The sequence below is a fragment of the Mastigoproctus giganteus genome, chromosome 8 (assembly GCF_048544385.1).
Source record: "Mastigoproctus giganteus isolate SK-2022 chromosome 8, ASM4854438v1, whole genome shotgun sequence".
NCBI classification, from domain to species: domain Eukaryota; kingdom Metazoa; phylum Arthropoda; class Arachnida; order Uropygi; family Thelyphonidae; genus Mastigoproctus; species Mastigoproctus giganteus.
The window spans coordinates 193,305,393-193,318,537 of NC_143582.1; the positions used below are offsets into that span (position 1 = coordinate 193,305,393).

Here is a 13,145-nt window from a genome sequence, read left to right on the forward strand (position 1 = left end):
ACCCTTTGTTCCATTCACTAATCTTGTTGCCCTTCTCTGTACTCATTCCAGCAGCTCTACATCCTTCTTGAAATGAGGCCTCCAGACCTGTATACAGTACTCAAGATGTGGCCTAACCATTGCCTTATACAAGGGAATAATCACATCCCTGTCCCTGCTAGAAAAATTCCTGTATATCATTGACAAGACACCATGAGCTACTCTTGCAGCTCGTCTGCACTGCTCAGAGAACTTCATATCTGCCTGCACAATTACCCCCAGGTCCTTTTCATTCTCTACCACTGTCAGCGTAGTACCACAGAGTTGATACGTTGATCTGGGGTTACTGTTTCCCATATGTAGTACTTTACATTTGTCAATGTTAAACTTCATTTGCCACCTCTCGGCCGATCTGCTCAACCTTTTCAGATCCTGTTGCAGCAGCATAGTATCAGTAGTGTCCTTAACAACCCTGCCAACCTTGGTATCGTCTGCAAACTTGGACATTAAGCCTGATACACCATCATCAATATTTATAAATACAGAAAACAACAATGGACCCAACACTGAACCCTGAGGAACTCCACTAATAACATTAGTCCACGTTGAGCAGTGTCCATTGATTACCACTCTCTGTCTTCTGCCACTCAACCATCCCTTTATCCATAGCAGCAATTTGCCTCCAATGCCACACTTCTCCAATTTGTGCAGCAGTCTTCCATGCGCAACAGTATCAAAAGCCTTTCTAAGATCCAAATATATAATATCAAAGTTATTCCCTGCATCCAGTTCTTTTGTGACTACATCATAGTATTCAATCAAATTGGTCAGACAAGACCTGCCCTTAACAAAACCATGCTGTGTCTGAGCTATAACTGAATTCTTGTCCAGATGATCCTGCAGTGCTTCTTTAACCAGTGCCTCCATTAATTTTCCTGGAACCGAAGTTAAACTAACAGGTCTATAATTACTTGTGTCAGCCTTTGATCCTCCTTTCTGAATTGGGGTTACATTTGCACATCTCCAGTCCATGGGTACCTCCCCTGAGTCCAAAGAAGCTCTCATAATTATGGCTAGGGGTTTGCTTACTTCCTTTGCTGCCTCCTTTAATATAACTGGATAGATCCCATCCACCCCGGGTGCCTTTTTTATGTTTATCCTCAACAATTTCTCCTCCACTTTCCTCTCAGTTATTAGAAAATAATCTAGCTCACTGCCAATGTTTACTTCACCTACGACATTCCCCTTCCTGAATAACTCCTCATGTGTGAATGTAGATGCAAAATACTCGTTTAGATTGTTAGCCACCTGAGCTGGATCCTCAACTGTTGAACCATCAACATCCAGTGGACCAATCTGATTCATCCCTTTCCTTCTTGAGTTTAAATAGGTAAAGAACTCTTTTCTGTTTTTCTTTGCGTCCTTTGCCAAGGATTTCTCATAATCTGCCTTTGCCTGCCTAATCTCCTTTGTGACTTGGTTATAGACCAACTTATATCTATCATAGGCTTCCATGTCACCCATTAATTTGTATGTATCCCATGCATTTTTCTTCTCTGCCATATGTCTCATTAGTTCATCTGACAACCATTTAGGCCTGAACCTTGAACAATATTTCTTGGTTGGTATGTAAAGCCTGGTAGCTTCCAAGATTAGTTCCTTGTATGCTTCCCATTTTGAATTTGCTGTTGGTAACATCATCAGTTGGTCCCACTGTATAGAATTTAAATACTGTCTCAGACTATCATAGTCGCCTTTACGAAAGCAAAAACCCTTCCCTTTACCTCTGATGGTAGTTACCTCCTTGAGTAAATCCCACTTCAGCACACTGTGATCACTTGCATTGTACTTGTTGTGTCACTGCTCGCAACAAGTACAATGCATGCACCCAAGAAAAGACATTTTTAACATCAAGTACAATGCATGCACATTGGGTTTCATGACAATTTTATATAACAATTTCTAGATAATGTAACGCTTTTTTTCCAAATAATGCCGGTAAAGACATTTTTAACATCAAAAGCCAACACTTCCCATATCACCTGTCCATCCCTTTGTTTAGTTCTTGAATTCATTCAAACTACCCACCTCCACAACATCAGATGGGAGTTTGTTCCAACAATCAATCGCCTGAAGGCAAATTTCCACACATCTCTACTGCAAACATTCTTCCTCAGTTTGAATTTATTCCCCATTGTGTGTGCACTCTGAGCAAGAGGATGGATTCAATCAGCAGTGAACTTATCCAAGTTAACATTCCTATTTCTGGGGGGGTTTTTTTTTTTTGGTTTTTTTAACAACTTTCTTCTCATATATTTTTTTAAAATTACAATTTACAGAAATTCTTGTCTAAAATCAACAGGTGTCTTATGTCTTCTCAGCCTTTCACCCATGCATGGGACTAAGTACTGTAGGTTCTAATACCATTCATGTTTGGGATATTTTAATTAAAAATAAATGAATAACCTTCCAAGAAGTTAATTTACAATGCAGCCCTTTATTTTTTTTTTATTATTATTTTATTTATTTATTTATTTTTCTTTCTTTCTTTCTTCTTTTTTGGGCGGCGGGGGCTGCAAAATGCCTAAAACTTAAGGTGCATAATAGACAACACCTTAAGTTTCAGAAAGAATAGTTTGATTACTCAATTTATCATTAAAATTGCATCATGACTACCAAGAGATTTAATTGATGGGAACATTAAGCAAATCACACATACAGTAGTATCAAAAATAAATTGTTTAATACTAATGAAATTTAAATATATGAAAATAATCTGTTTTTCTTTTATTGCATGGATAGTTGGCTCAACGGGATGGTACTATGATGACAAAATACTTGCCAGAATCTCCAGAGGACCAGGTAGAACATATAATACTTAGTTTAGTTCCTTTTCTTCATAACCACATGCAGGAAGAATGCACCCCTGAATTTCAGGCACAACTATGTAATAAATTTGTAGAGTCTCTTCAGACTGTTTCTCAGCCATCTCTAGCCCGTTTGTTCCGTATTCAGATTATTCAAGTTCTTCAAAGCCTTGGAGCATTTACAAGTAAAAGGTTAGTCAGATATCTGTTTTATCAATTATATTTTTATGCCTTAGGTGAAACAAGCAGACATATTTACCAATCTCTATGGTAGGTAAATCAGATATAGGTGCATAGGTGCACTTTGGGTGGAATTCTCAGTGAGTGGAGCTATTCTTGTCTTGGCTTCTGAAGGATGCCAACATAACTCTCTCTCTCTCTCTCTCTCTCTCTCTCTCTCTCTCTCTCTCTCTCTCTCTCTCTCTCTCTCTCTCTCTCTCTCTCTCTCAGGGTAACTCGGGAATTTTTTTTTTTTTTTTTTTTGGCTGGTGCAGCCTAAGCCTCAGGCTTCCTTGCACCATATAGCTAATAATAATAATAATCCCCTGAGTTCTTTAGTTCTATAGGAGTTATGACTGTTATAAAATAAACTTGCACTTAAAATAGGCAAGTTTTTTTTTTAAATTTTTTAGTATGTAGTTCTGTATTATAAAGTGTAGTGTAGGCTATTTTAAAAAGTACATCATTCATATTATGATTAATATTGTATTAGATGTTGCAATATTTTTATGATATTTATTTTAATAATGTTTAATACAAAATAGAATCAAAATGCTGCAACACTAGTTTGTATGACCCAGACAAGAATGGATGCAGGAAAAATTGAGTTCCTTACTTTTATAGCTTTGCGTCGTGTATATATTCCAACATCGCTCTTATAGAACCCTAGTTCAACTCATAATTCTGTATCCTAGATGTAAGTGTTATACTGATGGTAAATTAACATGAATATTGGTGCATTACTTTATGAAATTAAGTTAGTGTGAAGAAACTTGCCTTAGAGAAAATAAAACAAGGAACTCATTGTGGACTTGGGTATCTAATGATCTGCCAGGTGATGTTCATTTGATTCAGATCTCGAGAGAGAAGCAGTCAAATGCAGACTACTCGCTTCCAAAGGAATTAGCAATGTTACCAACAGGTTGTCAGTTTTCAGGGGATGTTATTCAGGTGGGAACTAACAATATTAATTGCACACAAACTGTCAACCTGTTGGATAAGAAAAAAATGCCACAAGTTAGGTCTGAATATATTTGTCTGCAGTTCGGGGGGGGGGATTTTTATCAGCTTCGTTCACCCCCTAGTGTGTGGAAGGAATCTGTTTTATATAGGTTTGAATTAATTTGAACAGTGGTGTTGAAAGGGTTATTGACAAAGCCTTACATATTCAGGAAAACTGTTAGGTGGAGTTGGGGGGAGAGGTTAATTGTATGAGATCACTAAAGCCAAAGAGTACTAATATTGGAAAGATGAGTAAAGAGTGACAATTTATTAAATGAACAGGAAGTTAGTGGCAACAAACTTAGTTTGAACTGCCTATAGCAATATCACGAGTTTTATCCATAAAATTAATGCATTTTAACTTCTGATTAGAAAAAACAATGTTGACATGATAGGTTTGTTGTTTGTTATTTGGTTTTTAGGAGCATTAGCAGCTAAGGCCATATTGCTCCAGGGATATGTGGTGGTCATTCCCTGACCTTTCCGCATCCTCCGTATTTGGTGGTCACGGACTCAAACCCCGGTCTAATCAAGAAGCGTGTGCTGCGCACTGCCACTCCTGCCCACCTGGCTACGGAGGCGCCGACATGATAGGGCTAATGAAAACTTGGTGTCACTCAGAAATTGCTAACAGTAATGATTAAAGTGGAGAGAGGGGTGGGCATTTTACCTGTTAAAAATAGCCTGTACATAACAAGCAATCAATGATTCAGAACTAATGCATGTTAGGATTGAGTCTATGTGGTATATGATAGTAAGAAACAAAATAATGAAAGTTGGGGGTTATGCCACAGACTGGAAGACTAAGAAGATTATGAAGAGAGCTTCTTCACATAGATGGAATTGCCAAATAAATGCAAGTATAGTAAAATCCTGTTGCAATAAACTTCTTGGTGGTGCACAAATCATTTCATTGTAACGTATATTGCAAAAGTTTTTCAAAAGAATCATTTTTATAAATAAATTCTACAAATTTTTCTAATATATATAATTAGTAATAAATATGAATAATTTCTGCTGCTTTATTTTACTTAAATATTGATTTAAAATCAGTGAATAAATAAAGTGAAGAATTATGTATTCTACAAAAGTAAAAACATTCTGTTCAAATGGCATACTTTTTCAAGTATATTTTATTTATAAGAAATATCACTCATTCAGAAATATGATACAGTAAAAGCAACTTTTTCACGTATTGGCACGTCAGTTTTGTTTTTAATGCTTTTTTTATTATTTATATATATATATATATTAGAGTTAAGTCAATGGTGGTAAGTTATAATGTATAAAATGATATGAAATGAAAATTACATTAGGCACCCACATAGGTTTTTCTTGAGAAGCTATCTTACTAGCTTTCATATCATTTTATACATTATAACTTACCACCATTGACTTAACTCTAATAATATACAGACGGATGTAATGTTTAATCGTTTTTGATGGCATTAATCGGATCTGTGACGATTTATTTATTTATTATTTTTTTTTTTTAAGAGAACCCCAAACACGAGAGGTATTGGAACCTATAGTACTTAGTACCGTGCTTGGGTTGGAGGTTGAAAAGACGAAAGAAGATATTTGTTGGCATTGGACTTGAACTTCTGTAGATTGTAATTTTCAGGAAATACGTATGAGGGAAGGTTGTTCCAGAAAACGGCAGTTGAATGAATAAATGAGGAAGATGAAAAGTTGGTTCTGTGGGTTTGAAGCTGGACAGTAAATGGATGTTGGCTGGTGGCGGCACGTGTTCGGACTGTTTTGAAAGACAGAGCGGAATCATAGAAGCCAATTCAGAAGAACAGTGCCCATGGAAGTACCTGTAGAAGAGGCATGCAGCAGGAACAGTACGTCTATGAGAAAGCAAGTGGAGAGATTCTGTTAGAGATGAATCATTAATTAACCTAACTGCCCTCTTCTGAATGGAATCAAGAAGCCTGAGAGAGGTTTTGGGGGCAATATTCCATGGCAGGGCGGATTTGCGATTTATACAGAGTGAGCAGCTGTTTGTAAGAAAAGTAACGCCGAGAGCGAAAGAGAAAACCAAGTTTTTTAGATGCAGAGGAAGCAATATTTGTAATATGCTTGTGCCAAGAGAGATTAGAAGTCAGGGTAATCCCCAAAAGAGATATATCATTTTGCCTAGAAATCGGAGTGTCACTAAAGATAAGCATAGGAGCAGAAGAATCCTTTTTGCGAGATATAAGACAAGACTGAGTTTTAGAAGGGTTGAAATCAACTAAGTTGTCTTTGCCCCACTGGAGAATTACCTGAAGATCGGCATTTAAGGAATTGGCAGCAGATTTTCGAGAACTTGAAGCTGATTGAGCAGGACAAGGTTTCTCAAAATGGAAAGTTGAATGCAATGTGCTATCATCGGCAAAACTATGGATAGGATTTCCAGTCAATGGAAGAAGGTCATTGATATACAAAAGGAAAAGAGTGGGGGAAGAACTGAACCTTGGGGGACACAGGGCATTAGTGGAGAAGTTAGAAGACAGAGAGCCATCTACCATCACCCTCAGTGAGCAATCAGAGAGAAAACTGGATAACCAATTACTAAAAACAGTTGGCAAACCATAAGATGGAAGCTTGTTTAGAAGACCTTTATGCCAAACACAATCAAAAACCTTTGAGATGTCAAGAGCAACTACTTGTGTTTCAAGTAGTTGCTCTTGAGGTTGGGAATAGCCATGAGATAAAGGTTCCATTGGAGAAGAGACAATCACCAAGTTGTGATCTGAAGTGCCTAAAGGACCTCTCACTTCGACCTTGTACTTAGAAGGGTTGTTTGTGAGAAAAAGATCAAGCGTATTGGCTGTATGATTAGGATTGTCCGGTATTCTTGTAGGTAAATGAACAATCTGTGCTAGGTCATTAGTAATTGCAAAAGCCTCAGCATCTCGACCTGCTGGGTCAGTGTAACTAGAAAACGGAAGCCAGCTGGAGTTGTGAACGTTAAAATCACCAAGGAAAATTACCTCACTGTTAGGAAAGTTGGACTGGAGAAAGTCAAGTTGCAAAGAGAGGAAGTCAAAGAGCTCCAAGTGATTAGTGGAGTTGGGAGAATGGTAGACACAACAGATGAATTTGACACAATGAGGTAGAGAGGTTTTAAGCCAGAGAAGATCAAAGAGAGGAGATTCCAAATTGCCAAGTCTCTGACAGGGAATATCAGAACGGACATATGCACAAGTACCACCTTTGAGGCGAAAGGAATCATACAGCAAATAATTTGGACATCTGAGATGAGCAGTAGTTGAATCAACTGATAACTGAGATTCAGTCCGAAAAAGTACATGGGGTTTGGAAGACTGCAAGTGGAAATGGACATCGTTGAGATTGGAATTGAGACCACGTATATTTGTGAAATGAATTAGGAAGTCCTTGGGAGGTTTAGATCTTTTCGCAGATAAGCTTGCTCTATTATTTTGACAATTCATGGTGTATTCAATAGTAAGAAAAAGTGGGTGGGACATGCTGTATGAAGTAATGAAATTTTTGGATATGGCATACATGTGGTAAGAATATACCCAGATCCTTGACATAACGTGGCCTCGACAATGCTCCCCGCATACACACTACTCGGACCCCCTCCAGTCACTATCTGGCAGAGTAGAGGTAGCAAGATTATACACTAGCTGATCCAGAAGCCTCCTAGAGAGTTACCAATAGGTTTGGTCCGGTGTACTATCTAGCGGCCGGCCTGCGAACACCGTTTTAGAGCTGTACCCTCGAAATGTAAGGAATATTGGATCTCGCCACGACATTCATCATAACCTCAAAAATCATCATTCATACTGCATGATGGAAGAGATAGGGAAGGGTTGGCCGGAACTTAGCTCTAGAGACTAAACATGGGTTCCACCACTTCAAGCCTCCAATAAGCAAAGTGGTGGTATTTCACCGGTTGATGAGAGTCATCTACCACCTAGTACTGCCTGGTAACATAGAGGGGCGGCGTTCCTCCATGTGGTGTGGGCGCCACACCTCGACCCCTGCTTACGTTAGTTCACACCTGGGTGGTCACCCACCATGTACTTGTGCATGGAGGTTATACCCAGGATTACTAACAGTCCCACCATCGTGAAGGTGCAAGCAGAGGATTTGGCTGTCATAGACCGTCCGGACTTCGCCGAAATTGGGTCCACTTGGCTTAAGTGTCACCCGAATATCTGTTCCATCAGCGTTTTAGACTCCCAGGTAGCAAGAACAGCTTGTCTGGCATATCTGAGAGAATGTCTGTGACAACCTCAAGGACCTAATATAATAATATTATAAATTAGATATAAATTAACTATCCTATTTGCTCTTTACATACTTGGATATATATATATATATATATATATATATATTAAATTAAATTAAATAAAACATAAGCCAGTAGTATGGCAAAAACTGTAGAGCGAAAATTAACATAAAAATAACCGAGCGAACGGAAAAGAAGAATAAAAGTTAGACATAAATAATAGCCCAGAAACCCTTTATTTTTTGCTGCATAAGGACCACCGCCATGCAAATCCTCTGCATTGGAGGATCAATCGGACGAGGAAGGGTGATTTGGTACTTCGATCTTTTCACCATTGCGACGATTTGTATAGCGATTGAAATGCAGCGATTCCATGACCATTATTGGCCTCGTGGTCCTCTGTCGATATGGGGCATAATGGTCAGTCTATTCTATTTTATTTTAGTTTAATTTATTCTGATTTTGTTATCTTTTAGTAGTTCCTTCAACCCCTTTTTGGTGATATTTCACGTCTTTTGAAACTGGTACCTCTGGGGGGTACTGCTAAATTAACATGTAATTGGCATTATTCTAAATTTTATATACGTTAAGTTAATTGGATTTAAAGTTCGAAATTATATAGGGGTTTCTGGGCTATTATTTATGTCTAACTTTTATTCTTCTTTTCCGTTCGTTCGTTTATTTGGTTATTTTTATGTTAATTTTCGCTCTACAGTTTTTGCCATACTACTGGCTTATGTTTTATTTTATTTAATTTAAAATATATTTCGGCTTCATATGGAGGAATTGCGAGTCGCTGCCTCTAATGAATGCTTAATTAATTAATTATTTATTCATTTATTTTATTATAATTTAACCTTTGTCAATATTTAATGGTAGTATATATATATAGTTATCCATGTTTTCTTATATCACAATCTGATATGATGTTTGTTTGTTAGTATTGGTATACCATATATAGTGCAAAGAAGCCACAGGCTTTTGCTGTGCTGGCCAAAAAATAAAATAAAAATAAGAAAATACAAAATATGAACTTACTTCCCTCCTCCTGTAGGTAACTATCCAGTTGACCTTTAAATTTCTTCAAACTGTCAGCATCAACTACCTACAGAGACAACTTGTTCCAGTAATCAATGACTTGCTAACTAAAAGAAATTGTTGAATGATATTAATCAGTTCTGTTAAATTTACTTTACACAGTACCATTTTTCATTTATATATTTTAATTTTATATCTTGAACTGTTCAAAATTTGTTTTAATTGTATATATATAATAATTAAAATTAATATAATAAAGTCATCTTATATCATTAGGGAAGGACATTATGTGATTGTTTTCCATTAAGATTATTACTAAATATTATACCATGTTAAATTAATAATATAGTTTATTAAGCTATTCACCTAAACTACTGTACATTAAGGTAACGTTTCAGGTATCTTACCAGTACCCATCATCAGACCGTACTGTTGTTGAAACAAAAATAGAAAGGGTTACAAATTTGAATACAATTACCAATATTACAATTACGATTTGCAAACAAACAATTCTAAGTTTGGATTATTGTTACAATCATATATTAAATTAGGTAAATACAAACAGATTAAATTCTTACCTGCTGACAGACTCAGCAAAATAAGCCACCTGTCCGGAGGAGTAACCCACATACAACCCCCTCCAGACCACCCCACCAGAACCAGCCTGCAAACCAACCCTGATATCCAGAGTAGGAAAGCAAAGGTGACCTCAGGAGTCCACTACACAAGAACCCTGGATCGAGGATAAAATTCCTGTCACAATTCTATTGGCTATTGGAATTAATCCCTCACCTTTAAATTAACTGCTGGCAGGCCTCTTGCCTGTATGCACATCAGGTTTTTGAGAGCATCGGCAAGAAGAGTCTGTCAGAGGAAAGAATTTAATCTCTTTGTATTTACCTAATTTAATATCCGATTCTAACAATAATCCATATTTAGAATTGTTTATTTGAAAATTGTAATTGTAATATTGGCACTTGTATTCAAATTTGTAACTCTTTCTATTTTCTTCCCCAACAGCATGGTCTGATGATGGGTATCGGTAAGACACTTGAAACATTCCTTTATGTACAGTAGTTTAGGCGAATAACTTAAGCTATATTATTAATTTCACACGGTATAAAAGTGGTATTATATTTAGTAATGATCTTAAGTCTTAATATTTAAGCAAAATTAAATTTTCTAGTTTTAATGCCTAATAGTAATATTTAAAGGGGGAAAAAAGTTATTTTGTTAATATAATAGATATGTAAATATTTATTCATAATATACAGTGCAAACAAAAATCACTGAATAGAACTGCATATGAAACAAAACTCCATTAATCTTAGAATGTATCTCTATGGTGTTACCTTAATATTTGATTTTATACCCTTTGACTATGGTGTTTGACTTCATGAGCAAAAATTGAAGAATTGGGCTATTACAAACATTTAAATTCTACTGGGGTAACGATCCTACAAGCTTTATAATTATGATCCTCATAAACATAAGGCTTATTTTATTCATGAATAGCTACTCTATAACTGTCCCTCAGTAATGGAAACACTACCTCAATCACACAACTTGAATCTTATAGAAAATTTGTGGAAAGAGCTTGATTGTCAGATAAGGATATATCAGCTCAATAGAATAACTGAAAAGTAGGCTGCAGGAGGAGTGGAGATGTATTGTCTCTGACTATATGAAAAAAAAAAATAATAATAATAATTTCTAATATGGCAAAGTACTTGAAGGAAGTTATACACCAAAAGGGTGTTCCTCATAAGGTATTAATTGTAGGTTTTGATTGAAGACGAATGTTATGATTTTCTTGATGTCGACGAAATCTTAAAGTGATTCTAAAGTGTGACATTTTTCCATTAAAGGATTATTATTTTGTGTGAAGTTAAGGGGTTTTTTTTTCTTTTGTTACATTGTGTTGTGTTTATTGTCTTGTTTCCCTTTTAAATATTAAAATGACTCATTGTGTTTGTGAATTTATATTTTTGTATATATTTGTACACAATTTGTCTTTTTTTTTTTTTTTTTAAGGCATTAGACAGCATGACACATTTATGTCAAAGGTTACTTTGCTGTTTGGGCAGTGTAACTCTACCGTAACATCATAGTTTATTTTCACCATTATTAAAATTGTAATTGAGAAACCAAATTGTCTGGCTTTTCTTGGGAGACATTATGAGTAGCTGACAGAGATGTGATCAAATTGCAAGAAGGGATTTCACAGTATTGGTAGTCAGTTTAATACTGGTGCATCTGACTATGGAAGTAGCTGTTTTTTGCAGCAGCTGTAATTAAGAATTTACTTCTTTTTTGTAACTAATACTAGGTGTTAGATGACTCTCATCAACTAGTGTAATACCATCATGTTGCTTTTGCTTATTGGAGGCTTTAAGCGGTGAAACCCACATTTACTCTCCAGAGCAGTTCCCGACATCCCTCCCCTATCTCCTTCAACTCATGCATGGTACTAAGTACCATGATACCTTTTGATAAGGCCGCCTCCGTAGCCATGTGGCAGGAGCAGCAGTGCGTAGCACACGCTTCTTGATTAGACCAGCATTCGACCCCGTGACCACCAAATACGGAGGATGCTGAAAGGTCAGGAAATGACCACCGCATATCCCCGGAGCAGTATGGCCTTAGTTGCTAATGCTCCTAAAAACCAAACAAACAAACAAACCTTTTGTTAACTTTTGAAAAAGGTTTTGATACCTTTCATATTTGGGGATTTAATTAAAAAATAATAATAAATAAAATAAAAAAGTTCATCAACATGTCAACTATGAGAGTCAATTTTCCATGCCAGAATGATATGACAAAAATCAAATCGAGTTTATTGACAAAAATCTGATCTACTAAGGTATTACCTTAATGAAAATTTTGCCCTCATTAATTTTACTTTCTCCTGTCAGAGCTTTATACACCTCAGCTAGGTTTGTTCTAAAGCTCTGTAGCCTACGTATTTGAAGTCTTTCCTCGTTTGGTCATCTCACCTGGCCTATTGTCCATGTTTCTGATCTCATCAGGCACATTGCCCACCTCTGGTCTTATACTTTTTAATTCAATTATTTCTGCTCTCTGTTTTAAGAATTCACATAGTCACAGTGGGATTATGATATCCCTTCCTCTACAAGAAAATGTTCAATAAATCATTAATAGACACTATGTGCCTTCCTTACTACCTATGTACACTGCTCGGAGAACTTCATGTCGAATCATATCATAAGTCCTGAATCCTTTCTTCCTCTGCTGATTTGAATTCAATTGCACGAAGTGTATAAGTTATCTTGGTATTACTATTTCCCAACTATGAGACCTTGCATTTTGCTGCATTAAAACATAACTGCCATTACTATTTATGTATCACTTAATTGGATTTTATCAATTTTCGAATGTGGATTGCAGAGAATTTCTGTTTTTTAAACCCAAATCAGTCTTTTGGGTTTACAAAAATTGAGACTAACAGGTACAAAATATTCATCCAATTTTCAAAGTTATTTTTGTGCTTCCATATATTAAAAACTGTGAGCTATTAGTTGGAAACACAGACAAGCCATGACATCACATACTGTGTGATTTCAATGAAGTGCACTTCAGGAAGATAGAATTTTATTTATTTTATTTTAATTAATTTTTTTTACTTTTGTCTTCTTTCTTTTAATTTAAAAATGCACCACATGAAAATTTAAATACAAGCAGAATAAACAGATAAGCTATCTTCAGAGATGTTCCTAAATTTCGAGGGTTAGTCTCAGACGTTAACTACAAAATCATTTTGTAGTAAACGT

The 13,145-nt window shown here is 36.1% G+C and overlaps 1 protein-coding gene across 3 annotated transcripts in view; it reads left to right on the plus strand.

Annotated features, from left to right (window-relative positions):
• Positions 1-13,145, plus strand: part of LOC150082125 (uncharacterized) — a 645,531-nt gene that overhangs the window by 524,372 nt on the left and 108,014 nt on the right. For all 3 annotated transcript variants that reach the window (XM_090379113.1, XM_090379114.1, XM_090379115.1), the window contains one exon: positions 2,782-3,038. In XM_090379113.1, the coding sequence (XP_090235239.1) occupies positions 2,782-3,038 (257 nt within the window). The remainder of the gene's footprint in view (positions 1-2,781; positions 3,039-13,145) is intronic.